This window comes from Bufo bufo, chromosome 3, assembly GCF_905171765.1.
Source record: "Bufo bufo chromosome 3, aBufBuf1.1, whole genome shotgun sequence".
NCBI lineage: Eukaryota > Metazoa > Chordata > Amphibia > Anura > Bufonidae > Bufo > Bufo bufo.
The window spans coordinates 132,686,860-132,711,345 of record NC_053391.1 but is presented as its reverse complement, the minus strand read 5'-3'; the positions used below and the strand labels follow the sequence as shown (position 1 = coordinate 132,711,345).

The following is a 24,486-nucleotide window of genomic DNA, read 5'->3' as shown; positions in this document are numbered from 1 at the left end:
AATAAAGCATAGAATTTAGATCAGAGGTCCACAACCTCCAGTATATTGATGAAACCTGAAATCCAACAAACTTGCACAGCCGTTAATATTTTCATCCTAGCAGTCTGAACTCTCCTGTCCCGACACCGGCCGGTCCATATCTTTTCTTACCGGACTACCCACAGTAACCTAAGTGATGCACTGTAAGACAGTGGCCTATAAAGGTTTAATCAATACACTCGTTGTCTATAGTTTTAGCTTGACATTTGATTTGCAGGGAGGTGTCCAAGATAATTTTATCGAAGGCACTTCAACTCCATAGAATAGAGACAACGTACAGTCTATCGTATGCAGCACATTGCAAAGTCTTCCCACAAGGAAAAGAGTCACTGAATGGGCGCTAAAAATGAGGTCTTCTCTTGCGTCCACTAAACTTTGTATCTGGACGAACTTCCCTGTTAAAAAAAAAAAAAAAAAGAAAACACTGGTTAACAAAAGTCTGCAATGGAAAATTCATAATCAATGTGTACAGGGGTGACAATACTTCCTCAGACTGCTTTCACATGGTCGTGTGTGGTTTGTGAAATGCGGTCCGCGTGACAAGACACATTTTCCGGACCTAGCGTGGCTTATGTGAGCCGAATCAGATGATGCTACCAGTTCCTGCCCAACCGAAGATCTAATGTCCTGTACTCAAGGATGCTGTCACACGGACCACACACAGCCACGTGAAAGCAGCCTAAGACGGGTTTACATATTTTACTTATAGGACTATTCACACTGCATTCATGGAAAATGACCCCAACATACACGTCCGAGGCATGCAACTGTATGCTCAGAGGTCACTACTGTGGAAAACAAATGTGTGTGGTAGGTTTTTGCAGGGCCCATCTACATAGAGGAGACTTTCACGTTATATATCCACGTTCTCAGTACGCATGATGTATAATGACACTTTCCTATATAAAGTAATTCAGACCAATAATAAACGCTATGTACATCTTCACAAACAACCTCTTTCTTTCTATTTTTAATTGTCCCAATAAATCTAAAATTTTAAATTAAGCGTACTTTCACACTAGCGTTTTTCTTTTCCGGCATTGAGTTCCGTCCTAGGGGCTCAATACCGGAAAATAACTGATCAGTTTTATCCTCATGCATTCTGAATGGAGAGTAATCCGTTCCGGATCCATCAGGATGTCTTCAGTTTAGTATTTTTGACTGATCAGGACGGAGATAATACCGAAGCATGCTACGGTTTTATCTCCGGCCAAAAAAACGGAACACCTGCCTGATCCGGCATTTTTTTCCATATGAATGTATTAGTGCCGAATTCAGCATAAAAAATACCGCAATGCCAGATCCGCCCTTCCGGTCTGCGCATGCGCAGACCTTTAAAAATGTGGGAAAAAAATTGAAACGGATCTTCCCAGTGATCACCCGAATACATTTGTGTCTCAGATGCAGATCCAGGAATTCTGGGATTTGTAGTGCCACCACTATTCTGTCTGAATTTGCAATGTCTGTTTGTCCGTATGACAAACGGACAGACGGATCCGTTCTTGCAATGCATTTGTGAGACTGATCCGCATCCGGATCAGTCTACAAATGCTGTCCGTTTGCATGCAGATGGCCAGATCCGGCGACGGAACTGCCTGCTGGATCACTCTGCCGCAAGTGTGAAAGTACCCTAAGGGAGTTATCCAAGACCAAAAAAATAAAATTTGCATACAACATGAATCAACCAGATATGCTGTATAGATGTGATATCATACCTTTTTTTCATGTTTTTTGCCCAGTAAGTGTATCCGCGACCGCTTTTCTGATTTGTTTACATCCAGCACTTGTTTCCGCTTCCTCCAATAACCGGAAGTGCTGTTGTGTCATCACCTCGCCACCCACTCCACCTCGCCCACTGCCCACTCCACCAGTCCGAAACATAAAGAGGTCAACGGAGAGTGTCCTATTGCAGTGGGTGGCGAGGAGGAGACACACGGGGGAGGGCGTGATAGGAGTGCTGATGACGTTACATCTATATAGGCGCATGGGAACATGGGAGCCGACGACATTACATCAGCGGATGCGCACAGAAAAGCGGGAAGCACATCACGCGACTGAAGTGAAGGTGAATGCAGCAAAGCTACCGTAACACATGAAACCATGTTTTAGGTTTTACATAACCCCTTTAAACAACTTTGTAATAAAAAATTTAAAATGGCCATTTTATTTCTACAACTCCTAAGCAAACTAATAGTCCCCATGGTAACAGACCGTAAATAAATTCCATGTAGCCTCACCCTGTTGTCTCTTATTTTCTTCTAACGCACATTTGATAGGTTAGCCAGAAGCAGAGGACTGACAGGGTAAATGACTGCGGTCTCAGACTACACAACTTTGATTGTAGTCTGTTACCATGGAGACGCATAATCTGCATAGGAGCTGCGGAAAACAAAAAACGATTGGAGATTTTTGTGGAAGACTAACTGCAAAGTTGCTTCATTTTAAAATGGAAAAACATTACAAAACTGTTTCCGAAGGTGGACAAAGCATTTACACCACTATGTGATACACTTACTTTCCTTGTCGTCTACGTCGTTCCTTCTTCTCCAGTACCCAGTCTCTGCTTTTCTTCACCGATTTCCCTCGGACGTTTTTAAATCGTAACCTGTGTTATATAAAGTAGTTTTGGCTTTAGGACGGTTTAGATTAATCAATGTAAGAGGCAGGAAAACATGCCAGCACCTGGGAGCAGGCGCGACGTGAAACCTCTTTTGCTGTTTGTCTGTCTTTGGTGCTGTGAGGGGACACTAGACCCTTCCAGCAATTACGGACAGACATATCAGTATCACACTGCTATACCGTTACGGTCACCACTCTGCCACAGCCAAGCGCAGGTAGCACTGGAGGGAGTAGACACAGGAGGGCACTGTAATAGTGGTGATCTTATAGAACATATCCCAGATCTCACACAAACTTCTCAATCACCTTCTCTTTTTTTTTTTGCCAAAAATATTGCCATAGCCCCAAATTACAGGCAAATGTATGAGGTGTCTGTAAGTAAGGAGGAATTCTGCAACCTTTTGCAAATGTACACTTTGGCAGATTTACCTGCTGCTGAGAGTAGGTATGCACGGGTGAGCCAGATTTATGTGTTTTTGACACTTTTTGCACAGTTTTGAAAGGTATTCCATAAGAGCTTGTTCACACGACTGTTGGTGTCCTGTTCCCGTATTGCGGATCCGCAATACACGGGCACCGTTCCGTTGTCATTCCGCATTACAGATGCGAACCCATTCATTTCAATGGGTCCGCAAATCCGGAGATGCGTAACGGAAGGACGGAACTGAACACTACGGAGTGCTTTCTGGGGTTCCGTTCCATGCCTCCGCACCGCAAAAAGATAGAGCATGTTCTATCTTTTTGAGGTGCGGATGGATCGCGGACCCATTCAAGTGAATGGGTCTGCGATCCCCATGCGCCTGCCCCACGGAAGGTGCCAGTGCATTGCGGACCGCAATTTGCGGTTCACAGCATGGGCACGCGACACCAACGGCCGTGTGAACGAGCCCTAAAAAGAGGGCATGACAAAAACTGTGCCAAACTGTGACACAAAAGTAAGCCAACAGGTGATGTAGAATGGAAAAGTACCCAACATGTAAGAGGGAGCAGATCTGGAGTCATTTCTATTCTGTATAATTGCATAGTGGATGTGATTCTCAATATATACCTTGTGCAAAGTAAGGAAAAGTGGGAAGGAGATATTGGGCTGATTGAGGGGTATGGATATACATGAGAGGAAGCGCAGAGTATAGAAAACACTGGAGTTTAGATATAGGAGGTGTGTCTGATTCAATGTGGCTGACTTACCATACATGATGTGGGCCTGCCAAACGTAGAAAGATTACGGAGGGATACAGTAAGTATAATAATTGATGTGTAAATCGGTAATGTTGAGCCAGGTTCCTTGTATTTTGGGCTATGTAGAAAACTTGACAGCCTGATGAAACGTGCTCTTTGGTGGGAGTGCACCCATTATAAAATAAACTGACTACTGAATGTGGAGGGGGGGGGGGGTGTATAGTATGGATCTCATGGACTGATATATCGGGATTAGCATCCAGAGTGTTGGTACGATAAAGGTGGGGCCTGGCGAGGAGTGGCTGGTCGTATGCTGACACCTTGCACCTTGGGTCTCATAGTTAGTACAGTGAGTGAACATGTCCTGGACTTTTTCACTTCTGTAATTTTAAGGAAGGGGATATTGGGGAATAAATACTGGTAATGTATGAAATGTGTGATGAGCACCCAGAAATACGCAGGGAGAGTTATAGGATGGCAGTCGACGCAGGAAACCAGCTTTGTGGATCTTTTCTTTTACTAATTTGGACTTTTAATGGTTCAGTTCAGTAAATGTTTCACCAGCTTTGTAAAGGGGAGGAGGGGCAGGGAGGAGATAGGCGTATTTGTATGTACAAAAGAATTCATAAGAATATGCAATGTAAAAAAATGTAGCACAAAATCTATCACCGCGGGAGCAACTGTGAAATCTGCCCACTTTATTGTTGTTCGCCAGTAAACCAAACACCTTTGATGGGCTTAAAGGGCATCTGCAGCGCCCACACCACTTTGACTTTAGAAGTCAGGACCAGGTGTGATGACGGTTACACTGCCTGGTCCTGTCAATCAAAGTCCAGAAGGCACGGCAGCTGCAGAGAAAGCAGAGCCTCTAGGTGTAATGGTAACACCCCCGTTGCTCCTAGAGGCTCATTTGCATATATAAAAACTTTATTTTTCTCAGCAATGCGGGCACATATGAACATGGGACCAACACAGACGCCTTCAGCTGCCAAGTGCACATGTAACAGGTCAGACAGTATCATAGGCAGAGGTCGCAATAAGGCCTGTTCAAGCGTCATAGACGCCTGTTCAGGCCATTTTACTCCCTGGAAAAAGTCTAAGGCGTCCCAGTGCAGTGCAGTGAGCGCTGTGAACGGCAAGGGCAGCGATGATGCTGCTGCCTGAAACAACCAATAACAAAGCTCCTTACAGTAAGGAGCTTAGTGATTGGTCAGTTTGAATGGGCCGCCGGAGCTTATGGCACACCGCTCTGAAGTGAGGAAGGAGGCGCACGATTGTCACTGGCGGGGTAAGTGGCCTTGCTGTGAAATTTAGTGGGGGTCCCGGATCTGAGCGCCTGGTTTTTCCCTATAGTGATGAGTCTGAAGCCTCAGCCGAGCGCCGTCTCTCCTCCCTGCTGAGTGCGGTACTGAAGACGGCCTCAATAGAAGGTCTAGGGGACCGTCTTCACTACTGTGCTTAGCAGTAAGGAAAAGTGGCTGAGCGCTTCAGACTCAGCGAGGGTCTCAGCACTGGTCACGCCAACAGGAGACCAGCAGCAAGCAACACCAACCTCAGACTTGGGTCTGACCGCCAGCTGCAAGATAGCAAGGATACGGGAGGGAGACCCTCAGGGCAGGTCATTCTATTGTCCCATAGCCATAAAAATAAAGGAGAAGCAGCTTATAGATGCAGCACCCTGTGATGTGCCTGTGTACCCGCTGCGGGGCCCAGCACAAGCCTCCTGGCTGATACACAGATGTCACAGCATGACTGACTTACAGATACCCCTACTCTCATTGCCAATGCAAGTCCTGGAGATAACAGGGGAGAAGAGAGGAGGCTGCAAGCACCATGGACCAGGAGGCTGCATGAGCGTTAGGGTCGGGTTCACACACAGACAGTACTGGCCAAGGAAAAGCATCACTGTCCCACTATATACCGTACACTATTAAACAATGTGCACTATAGTCCATGACACTATCACACTATATACCGTATCACTATGTACACTATAACAGTATATACAGTACATTATCACACTATGTACACTATAATAGTATAACAGTACACAATCACACTACATCCCACTATGTGCACTACATACAGTACATTATCACACTGTGCTACCCTAGCCTACCACCCAGACCCTGCAGAGCTCTCTGTGCCACCCTAAGCCTACATAGCCTCATACCGTGCCAACCTGACCCTGCAGAGCTCTGTGCCACCCTAAGCCTACATAGCCTCATACCGTGCCAACCTGACCCTGCAGAGCTCTTTGTGCCACCCTAAGATTACATAGCATCATACTGTGCCGACCTGACCCTCCTGAGCCCTCTGTGCCACCCTAAGACTACATAGCATTAGCATCCAATCTGAGACCGCTGCAGAGGGGGAAGCTCTCATGTGCGCGGTGCTTTGTACCAAGTTGCCCCTAAACTCCATTTCTGCTGAGTGTAACAGTGTCCCCAGCTTTAGGTGTTGGAGGAATGACTGTAATGAGGAGTCTACTGTTTGAATCTATACCGGCAAAAACTGGTGGCACTGTTTAGGTGGCAGTGGTCTTATGTTTAGTATATGATGTCAGCTAAATTTAAAATGGTCTAAATTTGCTATTTATGCATGGAAGACAGTTCTAGAGTACTAGTAATGGTTTCCCTGCATAAATAGCAACCCCTTAATGTTATGTAGGCCTATCTATTAACTATTTAATACTATTTAGTACTTTCGTACTCATCGACTAAAACTACTACTCAAAAATGGTAAGGACTATTTTTATGCTTCCAGAAAAAAATGTAGCGCGACCTCTGATCATAGGTACAAATCTGCTGACAGATGCCCCTTAAAACCCATAATGTGGACAGAGCAGTGAAAATGTTTTTCCTGTAGTCAGAATAGGGAACATACTGCCTCCTGGACACAGCACTTGTATATAATACAAGACATTAATCACCATTTTCAATATTTGACTTTATTTTTTGTGTATTGACAGGTTTGTATTAGAAGCTAATGAAAATATAAACGTGTATTTGTATTACACACAATCATTACCTTTCATTTGTAAATGTTGCCTGATGTCTTGATACTTGTCCTGCGGACTCTTCTCCCAGACCCTATGAAAATGTATATTCAGATTATAAGTACAGCATAGCTCCAACTTTTATTATTATATCATTTTCACATAGAACATAGTTTGCAGGTTAACGTAGCTTTACAGTGGTTAACACTTTGTTTGTCTCATGCCTTAGAAAGACATTTGATTGAATTCAATGTTCTCAGAGTATGCAGTAAGCGCCCTCTAGTGATGACTGCAGGCAGCCAGAGTTACATCATTTACCTCTACAGCTATGCAGGGGAACGGGTGCTCTACATCAGAAGAAATGTAAAAGGGTTGGCTAATCTAGTCCATAAACGGTAACATTTTATACATGCAGTCATAAGTGATTGCCCCCAATTGTCCCGATGTCAACATAGCCACCTGGAATCCGCCATATTCAAAAATCGGAAGTGGTCACGTGACTTCCCTGGGGTGTTCCTAGCTTGCTCTACTACAGCGTAGACAATGAATATTAAGTGGATCCTATAAACACAGGGGATTCCAGGTGGCTGAGATGACTCTTCCGATACCGGGGGAGTCGATGGCCTTCAACTTCAGAGCTGGGGTATAGTACACAATCACTTAAGACTGCATTTATAAAACAGTACCATTTATGGGCTTTTTACCGGTTTAGTCAACCACTTAAAAAAAAAAAGAAAAAGAGAACAACAGAGTAAAATGCTAAATTGTGTTTAAGGCTGGACACTCTGTTTAAAGAGGACCTGTCACTTGCTATAACATTTTGATCTCCCTCAATTGACACGGCTCCCCTGAGTAATCCGTTATTTTTCCAGTGAACATGCCCCTCCTTTCCCATAGTGTCAGGGCTGGTAGTGTTGGCAGCTGATGAGCCGTGTATAGCCAATGCATCCCTCTGCTCCCTCATATTGCTGACACAGGCTGCCTTGAGAACACAGCATTGTGTCGCAAGATAGCGCTGCAATGGCCGCTTTGACACTGTCTACACCGATTGTAAAGCGTTAGAGCATTGAAAGTCACTCCCCCTTGAGCACTGATTGCCAGGAACAGCTCCCTTGAATATTGGGTGCCCAATGTACTGGCCCCGATAATCTGGGAATGGTAGGGAGTGACTGAAAAAACGAAAATTACCCAAAGCAGTGGCACAGATTAAGGTAGGCATATCAAAAAGTTTGTGACAAGTCCTCTAAGTTTTTTGTTTTTGTTTTTACTGACGTTAAGTCTTTCCAATTTACAAATTCCTAAAGTTTTTTTGTTGAGTTTTTTTTTTTGCAGCTACTTTCACGCTTGCAGCACAGTAATTCGACAGGCTGTTCTGGCAGAGAACAGCCTGCCAGAGTTTTCTGGAATATGTCCGCTCCCTGGCATAAATGCTGGTATTTGGCTGAACAAAAATGTTTGCATGCTACATTTATGCCATTGTGCTATTTATGCTGGAGAGCCTCTGGATCCTCGTCGGTTCCCATTATAGTCCATGGGCTCCGGTAGGGAATGGCCAGATCCAAAGATTGCTTTAGCACACGCGTGAAACTAACCTTAGTTACTTAGCGGTGTTATGTTGTGTGAAATTAATTTTATGAAATCCCATTCATACTCAGCAACATGCAATCGGTTCTTTACATTTTTTTCATGCTTTGGTGTTGTTTTGCGCTGTTGTGATTTTAGAAAATCTTTTTAATGCCGCGCTGAAGCCAATATGACTCTGGACACAATACTTTCTTGGAACTAATTAGGTTATTAAAACCACAACAGTGACCAGACAGCTTTCTGCTGCACCTCTCTCTTCAAAGAAACATATTCTAAATGGTGTCAAGTACAATACAAGATGGCAACAGACACTTAAGTGGCTATTCATACAAATGATTTTCCTGTAACGGTGCTGTCAGAGAGTAGAATGCGGACTGACCATTGACCCATTAAGGTTAAAGGGTCAATTCACATGAGTGATTTTCCACACGGATGTTGAGAAAAACAAGATTTTTGTGGACTCGCCTGTAAAATCTCTTTCTCGCTTAGTTCATTGGGGGGATACAGGACTGTGGGTATAGCTGCTGCTGCCACTAGGAGGTGACACTAGGCTGAAAAGTGTTAACTCCTCTTCTGTCAATTATACCCCCTCCAGCCTGGAGAGAGTATATCAGTTTGTGCCCAAGTAGTAGGAGACAAAAGCATACCAGAAACAAATCATAACGCAACTAATGCCAGTAGGACCGAACCAGAACTGAGGACCCTACCGGCCAACCAACCGCCATCACCTGCGGCAATAATAGAAAACAACGGGTGGGAGCTGTGTCCCCCAATGAACTAAGCGAGAAAGAGATTTTACAGGTGAGTCCACAAAAATCTCTTTTTCTCGCTCGTATCATTGGGGGACACAGGACTGTGGGACATTTCAAAGCAGTCCACGGGGAGGGAAGAACCACACGCCCATGGAAAATGTCCTCGCAAAAGCTTAAGACACTGCTGCCTGCAAGACCTTGTGGCCCAGAGCAGCGTCCGCTGATGCCAAATTATGCACCGGGTAAAACTTGGTGAACGTGTGCAAGGAAGACCAAGTCGCTGCCTTACACAGCTGTGAAGCGGAAGCATGGTGGAAACGAGCCCAAGAAGCGCCCACCGCTCTGGTCGAGTGCGCCGTGATACCGAGAGGCAGTGCCTTTCCCCGGGAGCAGAATGCCCCAGCAATTGCCAAACAAATCCACCTGGCAATCGTCACCTTGGAGGCTGCCAAGCCTTTGTGAGGACCTTCAGGAATAACGAACAGAGAGTCCGCACGGCAGAATGAACTAGAAATGGATAAGTAAATCCTCAGAGCCTGAACCACATCCAGGCTCGCTACCTAGGATGTGAGGGAGAGGGGCAAAACGAAGGGAGAACAATGTCTTCGTTGACATGGAAGGCAGAGACTACCTTCGGCTGAAAAGAAGGTATCGGGCGGAGCACTGCCTTATCTTGGTGCAGAATAAGAAAGGGCTGCAAAAAGCGCTGCAAAATCCAAAACGTGCCTGACGGATGTGATTGCCACCAGGAATGCAACCTTCCAGGAAATAATACGGAGGAAAACTGCGTCTAGAGGCTCAAAAGGAGCAGATTGGAATGGAACCAAGGACAAGGGCAAAGGGTGGCGATAAGGAGGGACGGTGTGAGCCACCTTTTGTAGAAAGGCCTTAATCGGGCCTGTTTTGCTAAAGGACGCTGGAAAAAATTGACAGCGCCGACACCTGTCCCTTTAAGGAACTAAGAGCAAGACCCAAATCTAGACCCGATTGCAGAAAGGAAAGAATAGTGGGAAGTGAGAAGCGAAGTGGAGGGAGGCTACGTTCCGCACAGAAAAGACCTTCAAGTTCTATAATAAATCTTGGACGATGCTGGTTTCCTGGCCTTAATCATGGTGTGAATGACCTTGTCAGGGAAACCGCTCTGCTTCAGAATGGCGGTTTCAACAGCCACGCCGTCAAACGTAGTAAATGCTGGTGGAATACAGGTCCCTGAGAGAGAAGATCGACTCTGAGCGGAATAGGCGATTGCGTGTCTCCTAGGAGCAGGATGATATCGGTGTACCACGTGCGACGGAGTCAATCCGGAGCGATGAGAATCGTCTGGATGCCCTCCATCCCGATTCTGCGCAGGACTTGGGGCAGGAGGGGAAGAGGAGGGAATACGTACAGTAGAGAGAACCCGTCCCATGGTGCCACCAGTGCGTCTACGGCGCACGCTCCGGGATCTCTTGTTCGAGAGAAGAAGGCTGGAAGTTTGTGGTTGAGTCTGGATACCATCAAGTCCACCTCCGGTTGGCCCCAACAGAGACAAATAGAGTCGAACACCTCCGGGTGCAGAGACCACTCTCCCGGGTCCACGGTCGTCTGACTGAGGAAATCTGCCGTTCAATTCTCCACTCCCGGAATGTAGACTACCGATAGAGCTGGTACATGTGTCTCCGCCCACTGCAGGATTTTGCCCGATTCCTCCATCACCGCTTGACTGTGGGTTCCCCCTTGGTGGTTGATGTAAGCCAAATCAGCCTGCCCCCCAGGAGAGGGGTCCAATGGAGAAGGGATAAATGAATGGCCCGGAGTTCTAGGATGTTGATGGGCAGTTTGGACTGAGACCATACGCCTTGGACTGTCCGGGGCGGGAAGACTGCTATCGGTGGTAATGACCGTCCATGAGACCGGGAGAAAGGATTTCCCCGACTCCAAAGTTGGGGCCGAGAGCCACCACCTGAGTGCTGAATGCACCCTTGGGGACAGGACGATGTGATGGTCCAAGGACTCCGGCAACTTGTCCCAAGATGACAAAATTGCCCGTTGAATGGAACGGGTGTGAAATTGTGCAAACGGAACTGCCTCAAAGGAAGTGACCATTGCACCCAAGACCTGCATGCAAATAGGATAGACTGGTACCGGCGCTGGAGGAGAAGACGAACCGACCGCAGAAGGGCTAGCCGCTTGTCCAGAGGGAGGCGAACTAACGCCGCGGCCATGTCGATTATCATGCCCAGGAAAGTGATCCGCCTAGTGGGACGTAGGGAAGACTTCTGGAAGTTCACCAGCCAGCCAAAGGGTATCCAGAGTGATATGTAGACTGTCCTCGTTCTGACCAAAGGTCGCTGTTTTAACCAGGATGTCGTCCAGACAGGGAACCAGGGTACGAAGAAGGGCAAGGAGAGGAGCGAGCACTTTCGTGAAGACTCGCGGTGCCGTTGCCAAGCCAAAGGGAAGAGCGATGAACTGGTAGTGATGGGGCCCTACTGCAAAGCGGAGGAGGCGCTGATGCCCCGGAGCAATGGGGACATATAAGTACGCGTCCCTGAATGTCTATTGACGAGAGGAATTCGCCCCAGTGAAGCAACAACTTTATTCTGAAGTGTTGAATCCGGAGGAACCGATTCAGCAAGTTGAGGTTCAGAACCGGGCGAACAGATCCTTCTTTCTTGGGGAAGACAAATAGGTTTGAATAAAACCTTGTGAATTGTTCCTCCAGGGGAATCGGGGAGATCACACCTCGAGCGAGGAGATACCGAATTGCCTGGAAAAAGGCGACACCCCGACTTGAATCTCTGGGTGGCTGGGACAGAAAGAATCGTTCTGGAGGAGGAGAAGCAAACTCGATCTTGTAACCCGAGGTTACGATTTCGAGCGTCCACGCGTCTGAGATGTGGGCCTGCCAAATTTCCTGAAAAAGTCATGCGTTGGCCTAGGAACGAGCGGGCTGTGCTCGCGGGCGCCAGGCTGGTTGAGGCCTAAAGACTGGTATCTTCCGCTGGTCTTGCGTGGAGGACCTGGGAGGGGCTCCTGCTGCCGGGTGTGTACCAGAGAAGCGGTGAAAGGAATGGGCCCGAGCATTTGAAGGCTTAGCACGAAACGCACGCTTGGATCTGCCCTGTGGGAGGCGAGTACTTTTACAGCCCGTAGCATCGGGGATAATTTCATCTAACCAGGCCCCAAATGATCGGGAGCCGGAAAAAGGGAGGCCTGTAAGGGAACACTTTGACGATGAATCCGCTGCCCAAACCTTAAGCCACAGTTCGCGCCGTAAGGTTACAGCGAAAGCCGATAAGCAGGCAACAAGTGCACCCACGTCTAAGGAAGCCTCACAGAGATACTTCCCTGCCTGTGAGATGGCTGAGGCGTCAGAGGAGGAATGATGTCCTGCTCTGGGGCTCTTGTGCGAAGGTCTGCCCTTAAGTTGCTCGCCCGAAGGAGCGGACTGCATAGGTGGGGATTTATCAACCAAACGACCCATGAGGGAAAGGGTGGATTGGGATATTCTCGTTAAGTCCTTCACTGCCTGGGATAGGGCACAGGCCCAGTCCGGTTCCACTCGGTCAGGGTGGTCATGCGGCTGCGAAGGCTGGGGGGGCAGAACCTGTTTGGGCGCACAACATGTGGAGCATACAGAGTCCTGCTAGCCGCGAAGAAACTTAATTTTGCATTTAGTGCATGCATAATAAGTGTGGCTGGTGGTATGCCTGGGTCGCTCGTGGGTTTGGACATGGTTGTCTAACCGAACCTAATACTGGTCTCAGGGCTGGAGAGGGATAGTAACCGTCCTACCAGCTTGCAGGGGATCGCTGGGTCCTGGTGTCCCGGTAGAAGCGTGGAACTGAGTGAGGCGGAAGGATCTGAATCAGCACGCGGAAAATGAGATAAGGATCCTCCCACAAAGCCACAGCGGGAAGCCTAGCCCCGCCCCTTACGTCACGGAGGGACGCGCTGAATTACAGCCTATACTTCCTATGAAGCCGCGGCCTAAATTAGAAATTCGCGGCTGACCGGGATAAACTTCCGGCCAGCTGGAGGTACCCGGAGCAGCGCTCCGGAGCGCCCACTTGCAAGGACCGGCCACGGAAACACATCGGCGGCCCGGGGGAAAAATCCAGAGCGGGCAACAAACCGAACCACCCGAAACGAAGCCGTGGCCTAGAGAAACGCGGTGGCTGGCTGGGAGAATATCGGTAGCCCGGGGGGAAGGGGAGAGGGGATGGGATGGTAAAAGAATACTCACCTATTTCCGATTACTCACCCCATCTTCATCTTCTTCTCTTCACCCTCCCTCAGTGGACCAGCAGGGTCACCTCTTCAGCAGCTGGCACCCGAAGTGTCAGGAGTCTGGTATGGCGGGAGGGTCTTGTCGGATCCAGGTGACCCTCTGTCTGGCGGGAAGCAGGGGAGTTAGGCTGCCCTGATCAACCTTTACTTCTTGGGGGAGATCGGGCGGTGAGGGGAACCGACACAGGTCTTGCTCCCCGGGTAGACAGAGAGGCTAGGCGACTCTGTTTCCCATACCTAAAAGGGAAGAAAGAAAAAAAATAACAAAAGGAAGCCGCCCTGCAAGCAGGGAGGTCTGCCTCCTACGACACTAAGCTAAAAACTGATATGCTCTCTCCAGGCTGGAGGGGGTATAGACGGCAGAGGAGGAGTTAACACTTTTCAGCCTAGTATCGCCTCCTAGTGGCAGCAGCAGCTACACCCACGGTCCTGTGTCCCCCAATGATACGAGCGAGAAATCGCAGCATGCACTATCCAGGTTTACTTTTTATTCACTCAAATGGATAGGCCTGCAGGAAAAACAGACTGCACAAGCACGTCATCCGTGTGCAGTGTGCTTAAAAGCCCATGCATGTTTACTGGCTAGTCCCGTAGTGGTGAACTGAGCAGTGGCCACACTTGCATGGTGCTCTCTCTATTCACCACTCAGCTATTTTGGGTAATTTCCATAGCAATGAATGTAGAGAATGCTGCACATGTGCAGTGTGCTCTGCTTCACTTTGGGGGCTCCGTTCTGGAGATAGGAGCGGGTCCCAGAGGTGGTAGTGATATGACATCAACATATGACAGTGGTGGCAAACCTAAGGCATGCGTGCCAGAGGGGGCACTCAAAGACCCCTCTGTGGGCACGCGCACAGAGCTGTATTATAGGCAGCCCAGATTGGCTCTGTGTGGGCTATCGGCAACATTGCTCTGCGCAGGAAGGAGTTCTGACATTAAAACGTCAGACACTCTGCTGCGCTTCCAGCTCCCGCCCTCTGCAGACTCCTAGGGTTTATTCAGAAAAATAAAAATAAAAAAATAAAAAAAAATTAAAGTAAAAGACTAGGGAAGAAAAGCAAAAGATTTATTAAATCGACATTACTGCTAAAACTTACCTTAGGCAACACTCCAGATACACCAGCAAACAGGCACAAGAAAAACCTAAAAACAAACAAACAAGAAGCACTGAAAAACTATAAGGAAAAAAATTGAATATGTAAAAAACTAATAAAAGCAGCCAAACTAGAGACCGACAGATTGTCAAAAAGAGCAAAACTAACCCTAAAATGTTCTTTAATTATATAAATGGTAAAAAGTATAAATCTGAAGGGGTACAGAGTAATGAGGGGGGAGTTGCAGAGAGCGATGAGGAGAAAGCAAAGCTATTAAATATTTTTTTCTCCAATGTATTCACTGAGAAAAAGAAACTGTCAGATGAAACGCAGAATGTAAAAGTAAATTCCCCATTAAATGTGCCTGGTCTGACCCAGGAAGAAGTACAGCGGCATCTTAAAAAGATTAAAATAGACAAATCGCCAGGGCCAGATGGCATACACCCCCGTATCTTAAGAGAATTAAGTAATGTCATAGCCAGACCCTTATTTCTGATATTTAAGGACTCTATACTGACAGGAAGTGTTCCACAGGATTGGCGCATAGTAAATGTGGTGCCAATATTGAAAAAGGGTCCAAAAACAGAGCCCGGAAACTATAGGCCGGTAAGTTTAACATCTGTCGTGGATAAACAGTTTGAAGGTTTTCTAAGAGATGCTATCTTGGAGTACCTCAATGAAAATAAGCAAATAACGCCATATCAGCATGGCTTTATGAGGGATCGGTCATGTCAAACTAATTTAATCAGTTTCTATGAGGAGGTAAGTTCTAGCGGCGAATCAATGGATGTTGTATATCTGGACTTCTCCAAAGCATTTGACACTGTAGCGCATGAAAGGTTAGTATATAAAATGAGAATGCTTGGACTGGGAGAAAATATCTGTATGTGGGTAAGTAACTGGCTCAGTAATAGAAAACAGAGGGTGGTTATTAACGGTACACACTCAGAATGGGTCACTGTCACTAGTGGAGTACCTCAGGGGTCAGTATTGGGCCCTATTCTCTTCAATATATTTACAGTATTAATGATCTTGTAGAAGGCTTGCACAGTAAAATATCAATTTTTGCAGTTGACACTAAACTGTGTAAAGTAATTAACACTGAAGAGGACAGTATACTACAACAGAGGGATCTGGATAGATTGGAGGCTTGGGCAGATAAGTGGCAGATGAGGTTTAACACTGACAAATGTAAAGTTATGCACATGGGAAGGAAAAATGCAAGTCACCCGTACATACTAAATGGTAAAACTCTGGGTAACACTGACATGGAAAAGGATCTAGGAATTTTAGTGAACAGCAAACTAAGCTGTAGAAACCAGTGTCAGGCAGCTGCTGCCAAGGCCAATAAGAAAAGGGGTTGCATCAAAAGGGGCATAGATGTCCGCGATGAGAACATAGTCCTACCACTTTACAAATCATTAGTCAGACCACACATGGAGTACTGTGTACAGTTCTGGGCTCCTGTAAACAAGGCAGACATAGCAGAGCTGGAGAGTGTTCAGAGAGGGGCAAATAAAGTAATAACTGGAATGGGGCAACTACAGTACCCTGAAAGATTATCAAAAATTAGGGTTATTCACTTTAGAAAAAAGACGACTGAGGGGAGATCTAATAACTATGTATAAATATATCAGGGGTCAGTACAGAGATCTCTCCCATCATCTATTTATCCCCAGGACTGTGACTGTGATGAGGGGACATCCTCTGCGTCTGGAGGAAAGAAGGTTTGTACACAAACATAGAAGAGGATTCTTTACGGTAAGAGCAGTGAGACTATGGGACTCTCTGCCTGAGGAGGTGGTGATGGTGAGTACAATAAAGGAATTCAAGAGGGGCCTGGATGTATTTCTGGAGTGTAAGAATATTACAGGATATAGCTACTAGAGAGGGGTCGTTGATCCAGGGAGTTATTCTGATTGCCTGATTGGAGTCGGGAAGGAATTTTTTTCCCCTAAAGTGAGGAAAATTGGCTTCTACCTCTCATATTTTTTTTTTGCCTTCCTCTGGATCAACTTGCAGGATAACAGGCCGAACTGGATGGACAGATGTCTTTTTTCGGCCTTATGTACTATGTTACTAATGGCATAAGAAACAGCACGGATTGCATGACAGGGATACACTGCAGATGTAAACCAGAGCATTAAAAGCAAAACTCACTTTTTAGCCTTGCTGCTGTTAGGATAGTCCACTATCATGCCACCAGTAAATCCAGCTCTCATCGCCTGAGCCGTTACTAGTTCTAGCTAGGAAAAGAAAAACAAAAGAAGACATTATAGAGGACATTATAGTAGACTGGACTTGAGCACAGTGCAATAATAAAATGGCCCCACCTGCTCTCCATTCTCAGGATACAACTGCAGGACTGCACGAGCCCCCCGGGCCTGCAAGAAAAACACCAGATGAAGTAGGCCCCGCTGTATATACACCATATCATAACATACTATCAAATAAGAACATAAAACAAACCCAAAAGTAATACTACCCACATAATATTTTTAGGTTGGCAAATAAAAGAAACCTGTCATTCATTGCCCGGAGGTGGGGAAGGGTGCGGCATTGGACTCATCTATCTTGCAGTGCTGGTGCAGGTGACTACGCTAAAAGAATTGAATGCCATCTCAGGAGTGACAGACTTCTGAAATCAGTGGGACTGTGTCACTACACAATGCGGCATACGGGAGCCGACAGGTTTCCTCTAAAGAGACTGTCACCTGCAGCAAGTCCTATGAAGTACAATAATACATGAACACCTGCTGCCGGCCCCAGATCGCTTCCACTGGAGAAAGGCTGGGACAATATTTGCAACTTTTTAAAAAATTGCAGTTGACACATGTGACTTAGAAGGGTTGGTCACTGCGCGCGCTCGAGTCACATGGCAGCCGCGAATAATTGAATGCATAATTCACAGGATGTGGAGTCTGCGCAGTAGAAAACAGAATGGGAGGGCGCACAGCTGGCAGGACAGGGTTTGGGACTGAAGCCATTTTGTCGGAGGTCATTTAGAGAAGCCAAAGCAGCGCACAGACACTGTACAGGAGCAGCAGTGGAAAGAAACACTACGGCAGACATTTAGAGAGGATAACAGGAACTTGAAACGAGTAAGTAACCTATAAGAAGTGGCCAACCCCTTTAAAATCAGCTTGAAAGACTAACCACGGCCATTTTCTCACCCACTGGAGCGGTCTAAAAATAGCAAATGACGCAAAAAAAAAAAATGTTGGCACAAATGACTCCCAAAAAGTTGCAAAGCCTCATTTTGTGACTTTTTAAAGGCACAATTCAGTACAGGGCTCCGCAAAACCCTCGCTTTCTTCCGGTGCAGAGCGTCTAGGGGAGAATCTGGCCCACGACATGTGATGGAGCATGCACATGATATTTTTGGAGAATGCTTTTACTACCCTATGTTGATCCCGGGCTTCCTCTCCCATTTAAGTGAATGGGATGAACATCTGGAGTTATACTTCCCCACCGCCACAATGTAGATGGCATGCAGGTAAACAATGAAGAGGAGGCAGCGCTTACACAAGCTCCGGGGCCCCTTCAAACAGCTGATCGACAAGGGATGCCGGATGTCAAATCCCCACCTGATATTGACGAGCTATCCCGAGGATAGGTCATCAATGTAATGAAACCGGACAGTCCCTTACCATTACATGTACAAACCAGTCAAGCCGCTGTTCACACAAACCACTGAAAACTGTTGAACTGAAAGGAGTAATCATTTAAAGAGGTATTCTCTGTATCAAAGAAGGATTTGTGTAACAAGTTATCGCAGATTTCAAGATCTCTGCTTGTAGTAATTGAATGGGAAAACACGATGATCACACTAGTTATAAGAGACTGCCTTGTTGCTCCTAAGAGAATCCAGTCTCTCCATAGTCCTCCCGCGTGCAAACTGCAAATCCTCCACGTATAGAAGACTGCAGCCTGCTTATAAGATGAGGATTACATAGCACTACATATATTGTCGTATTGAGGAGTCGGTGAAGGATGAAGTGACACCAGTACAGCGCTATGGCAGTGGTGCTATAAAACAGAGCCCATTGTCTGGCTGCAGGCTACATTCACCACTGCTGCCCTGTTCTGTGCCAGGGTCTCTACTTGAAGATCTGGACAACACTAGGAAGCTGCATATAATACAATGCAATAATAAGTCAGACATGGTACCACCAATTAGCTGAAGGTGATGTACACTCACCAGTGCAGAGTAAAGAGTAGAGAAGAAGCGAAAGAGCCGTCGCGGAGGATTGTGGGTCTTCTTATCGGCATTACAGAGCCACTGCAGAGCAGAAATACTAACAGGGAGACAGTCCATTACAATAAAGAAGTACCAAAATGGCCCTAACACAATAACGCATTAACATTTTCTGCTAGTCAAAGTTGCTTCACTACCAGTCACATACCTGAGGCACCCGTCAAATGTTCCAGGCCGGAATGGAATACCCTGCCCCATATCCCCATGGATCAAGTCCCCCTCTACTTCACGCTCTACTGCCACATCTAGAGGAATAAAAGAGAGCAGGGATTATTACACAGAAAGGCAGTGCAAACTAATGATCAGCATCACCACTGGAAATGAGAAACCACTCACCCAACATGGCTGTGCTGATGTCAATTCCAACCCAGTGATGCCCCTGCTCGGATATGTAGTCTCCACTCAGACCAGAGCCACAGCTACAAAAACAGAAGGGTTGAAAAGAATCTATGCAGAACCTAAAAAGTAGACCGATCAGCCACAATATTAAAGGCTCTGAAGATGTCCTGTGGTATCTGGTACCAAGACGTTAGCAGAAGACCCTGTAAGTTGTGATGTAGGTCCTCCAAGGACTGGACATGTTTTCCAGCACATCCCACAGAGGCTCAATCAGATTGAGATCTGGAGAATCTAGAGAGGAATTCAACACCTTAAACTCTTTGTCGCGTTCCACAAACCATTCCAGTGTGGCAGGATCATTATACTGCCACAAGAGGCCCCAGCCATTAGGGAATGCTGTAGCCATGAAGGGGTGTACTTGTCCGGTACAATGTTTAAGTAGGTAGCACGTGACCAAAGTAATATCCACATGAATGTCAGGAACCATCACACTGGCCACCGCCAGCTTACTATCGTCCAAAGGTAAGTGAAGGACATGGACTCGGCCATCCTCATGGTGTAAAAGTAAACAGGATTCATCAGAACAAGGCCGCCTTATTCCATGGCTCCAAGGTCCAGTTTTGGTAGTGGAGCACTCTGAATGATCTGCAGCTACATATAAGGATGCCATGCCCTGTGTGTTCTGACACCTTTCTATCACAAGCAATAGTAAAAGTCCAGCTCACCTGCATCAGCAATTTGAAGAGTGCACGGATGGGAAGAGGCCCAGACTCATGTACTTAAAAAGAAGATATCCAGCACCTCAATTTTTCATGCTTAACGATGTTTATTCCACAAACCAAGTGTACAGCGGTAAGAAAATCCTCAAAGTACAAGCCCCAATACGGTCTACGCGTTTCAAACCAGGTGGTTCTTAATCATGATTAGGAACCACCTGGTTCGAAACGCGTAGACCGTATTGGGGCTTGTACTTTGAGGATTTTCTTACCGCTGTACACTTGGTTTGTGGAATAAACATCGTTAAGCACGAAAAATTGAGGTGCTGGATATCACCTTTCTATCACAGCCAGTACCTAGTCTGTAAGATCAGAACAGACTGCCCACTTGCATCAGTTAGCCTTAGGAGCCTATGTCCCTTTTGTTCACTGGTTGTCCTTGTTTGGACCACTTTTGGTAGGTACTACCCATGTCATACCAAGGACACCTCACAAGATCTGCAGTTTGGGATATGCTCTGACCTTGCAGCTTAGCCATCACAATCTGTCCCTTTTTAAAGTTGCTCAGATCCTTACTCGTGCCTATTTTTCCTGCCTCCAAAACATCAGCTTAAAAAACGGACTGGTCACTTGCTGCCTAAGTTATCCCATCTCTTGACAGCAGCCATTCTCAATCTAATAATTAAAGGGGTTGGCCACTTTCTGGCTACTTGTGACAAATATGTGCATAATCTGACAATAGGACACTGACTAATATAGCCTTTGTTAAATTCTGCTCCATTTTCTCTATTTCATGTGGTCATGTGACCAGGCAAAGGGGTTGTCCAGGATTGGGGACATTGTTGTATGCGTACAACAGTCCCCTGAATATTACATTCATGCCTGTCCAACCTTTAACAGACATTTCTGATGCCCCTTTTGCATTTCACAAAATCTCAGCCGGAAGTGCCGTTTTTCTAAGAGTCAGTGACGTACCGGGTCCCTTTCTGCACGGGTCACCGTCAGCCAAAGTAATTATTCACAGCGCATGGATGGGCGGTAGCCAGCGCGGTTTGTTGCCGACCTAAGCCACGCCCCTCTGGTGGGGGACTGTCGGAGCACTGCTGATGTCGAAAAATACATAAAAACATCCGGGGGGGACCTTGAAACAGCTATTAATAGGGAGTAAACTGTTTTGTAAAAAAAAATGTGATCCCGGACAACCCCTTTAATGTTATTCCCTGTACCCGACAGTGGTATCTCATGGCTGATCGGTGCATAGGAAACCTACTCCGTGTGACGGCTCTACTTCCCGGACTGAACACTACTTCTCCGACATAAGCTTACAGTATAATAATCATTTATGGTGCTGTGTGTTCCTGACTGACCACAGGTCTACAGAGCTGTACTTACATGATGCTGTCAGTTCAGCCAGAGGAGCAGTGTTGAGTCTGGGAAATACAACCGTCGCATGTTTCCTGGACTGAATATGCTTGTGTGAAATTGACTTATGTCCGGCACACCAGCTGTTGTGAAACTACGACTCCCAGCATGCTCCATTCCCACCTTTGGGAGTTCTGAGAACAGCCAAGGAGGTGTGCATGCTGGGAGTTTCACCACAGCTGGAATGCTGAAGGTTGCTGATCCCTGGCCTATGTCCCGAAACCTACCCGACATCCAGAAGATAGCAGGGCTGATCCTCAGGTAGGCACAGGAGCTCCACAGCACGCTCCGACATCTGGGACTGAATCTCTATAATACGGGAGCTAGAAGACAAACATACAACTGGATCTACACACTGGTCCATCCGCACAGATACGACACAGACAGGTGGAAGAGGGGTCCTTACTTGTGGGTGTATTTTCTAGCTTCAGCTTCATTGTAAAACTATAGGGAATCAAAGAAATGTCCGTTTTTGGTAATTAAAGAAAAAATACCATTGGTAAGATCATACCATTGATTCAGAACAGAAATTCTAAATTATACACCCTCTGATTCATGCACTGGATACAAACCACAACGGCTGAGACAATATGGAGACTTTTTGTTGTACAACTTCCCAATTTTAACTATTGAGTGACAGCTGCAGTCCACGGATCGGCCACCCATTGCTTTGGGCTACGGCAGAAGATCGACCAGTCTGTTCCAGGCTGGCAGGAAGGGAGCAGAGATTGAATGTTCTTTAATGAAGGCTGCCTGTGTCCACGTTGTCTGGTCCCATAATGATATGACTAAAAGCATCTGTTACTGGCACATTATTGGGGGGGCATCTATGGGGGGCACCTCTTACTGGCAGATGATTGTGGGGCATCTATGAGGGCACATCTTACTGGCACATTATTGGGTGGCACCTCTTACTGGCACATTATTGGGGGCACTTTTTACAAGCACATTATTGGGTGGCACTATGGTGGCACTTCTTTCTGGCACATTACTGGGGGCACCTACTGAGGCCACAAAGAAGGGGTATTTTATATGGGGGGTACTATGGTAGAAGGGGGAGAGGAACACTATGGGGGCTTCTACTGAGGCACAAAAAAAGGGGTATTTTATATGGGGGGCTCTGTATAGGGGCATTTTATACTGGGACACATTATGTTGGTTACTATGGAGAAGGGGGGGAAAGTTCTGTGGGGTCATCTACGGGGCACTAAGAAGGGGCATTTTAAACTTCTAAATTATGGGGGACACTAGGAGGAAGTGGTGAGAGGAGCACTATGCGGGCATTTACTGGGGGCACTATATAGGGATATTTTATACTGGGACATTATGGGGACATTAGCTCAACTGGGGGTATTAAAAGGGGGTATTTTTAGCACTGGCACACATTTTATGTACTGTTACATTATAAGGAGAATTATTACTACTGGGGGGGCATGATAGTGGGCTTTATTACTACTGGGGGTCTATGGCAAACATGACTACTAGTATGGGCACTATGGGAGCATTATTACTTCTGGGGCACTGTAGGAGCACTAGTGCTACCATGTGTGCTCTAGCAGAGAATTATTCCTATTGGTGGGACTTTTGGGAGCACTATTACTGTGGGGGCACCTTGGCACAGTATCAGCTTACCACAATTATTTTTGGGGGACGTTATGTTTACACTATTAGTGTCTGGGGCACTATTTGCTGGGCACAGTTATTTTAGGGCACTGTGTGCCAATAATTATTGAAGGGCACTATCTGCATGGTACTACTATTGTCAGGGGGTTTATCTGTTTCTGCAGTATAGTATTGGGGAGCACAGCGGCACAGTATTGGGAGTGGTAGGATGATTTGTCCAGAAGATGGGAGGATGATGGAAAAGTAGTAAACTAAGATATATTTTTTTGTCAAACTGCAGAGACGAGAAATGGATGAAAAATGGCGGTCTGGTCTGAAAGGAGAAGATGAGGAAAGAGAACATCAAAGGTGACGTCACTGGAGGTGGATATAGAATTTGGCCCACACTGTAGCAGTCCGGCCCCAGACTACAGGTCACACTGTGCGTGTTCTGAATCCTGGGGGCTCACACCTATCTATTACATTATCTGTACTCAGAGAGTTATCACCGTGTTATCTGTGGTGTTACGTAGGACTGCAGGTGACATCTACTACATTATCTGTACACAGTTAGCACCGTGTTATCTGTAGTGTTACATAGGACTGCAGGTGACATCTACTACATTATCTGTACTCAGAAAGTTATCACCGTGTTATCTGTGGTGTTACATAGGACTGCAGGTGACATCTACTACATTATCTGTACTCAAAGTTATCACCGTGTTATCTGTGGTGTTACATAGGACTGCAGGTGACATCTACTACATTATCTGTACTCAGAAAGTTATCACCGTGTTATCTGTAGTGTTACATAGGACTGCAGGTGACATCTACTACATTATCTGTACTCAGAAAGTTATCACCGTGTTATCTGAGGTGTTACGTAGGACTGCAGGTGATATCTACTACACTATCTGTATAAAAAAGGGGTGTGGCCACAGGTTGGGGAAGGGGCACAATACTTGGCTTGCCCCTGGTGCTGGAAACCCATCACACCTGCTTGGCACTGTCAAAGTGCTGTGCGATCCTGTCAGCTGCGGGTTTCTCATATTGAACTCACTCATGTGTCTGGCCTTATATTTCCTCTCTAAACTGTCCTCCAATAACGTCCTGGACATGCTGGGAGTTGTAGTACTCCCCTCTTATACCTCCTCCCTATAATGCCGCCTGCCCCTGGTACACAGATTACGGTTTCCATTCTGTATCGTCACCACTGTCCCGGGTATGGTGTCCTCCTTTCGGGGGCTATGAAAGGGGTCACAGCATGTCAACATTACAGCAATGTGAACTGGCACCAAGAGTGCTTTACGTTGTTGGAGGTGACCGCTCACCAGTTCTGCGGGTCCAGTCTGCTCCGGTCTCCTCACACTCCCTGCCATGGTTATGATAGACTACACTACACGTGAATGCGGGCGCACACGTTATACATCATGTTTAGTTTCCCAGAACTCTCCTCACTAGAGGCCGCCAGTAATAGTACACTAGTGTCTCCTCTGAAGGAACCGTTTAATTGCGGCAACCTAACTCTGCTAGACTTCAACAAAATGGCTACGGCGCAGCGCACTAACGTAACACCCACACGTTTTCGCCTAGTTTTCCAGCGCCTAAGTTC

General features: G+C 46.5%; 1 protein-coding gene across 1 annotated transcript; it reads right to left on the bottom strand.

Moving 5' to 3' along the window:
- Nucleotides 1-188: 188 nt before the first annotated feature.
- Nucleotides 189-24,331, bottom strand: BUD23 (BUD23 rRNA methyltransferase and ribosome maturation factor). The gene is made up of 12 exons (XM_040423602.1): nucleotides 24,206-24,331; nucleotides 21,679-21,716; nucleotides 21,500-21,595; nucleotides 19,132-19,214; nucleotides 18,944-19,040; nucleotides 18,739-18,835; nucleotides 16,871-16,921; nucleotides 16,698-16,783; nucleotides 14,541-14,586; nucleotides 6,868-6,929; nucleotides 2,555-2,644; nucleotides 189-434 (listed from the first exon to the last, which is right to left on the bottom strand). The coding sequence occupies exons 1-12, from the start codon at nucleotides 24,251-24,253 to the stop codon at nucleotides 380-382; spliced, it is 849 nt and encodes a 282-aa protein (XP_040279536.1). The 5' UTR covers nucleotides 24,254-24,331; the 3' UTR covers nucleotides 189-379.
- Between the last annotated feature and the right edge of the window lie 155 nt (nucleotides 24,332-24,486).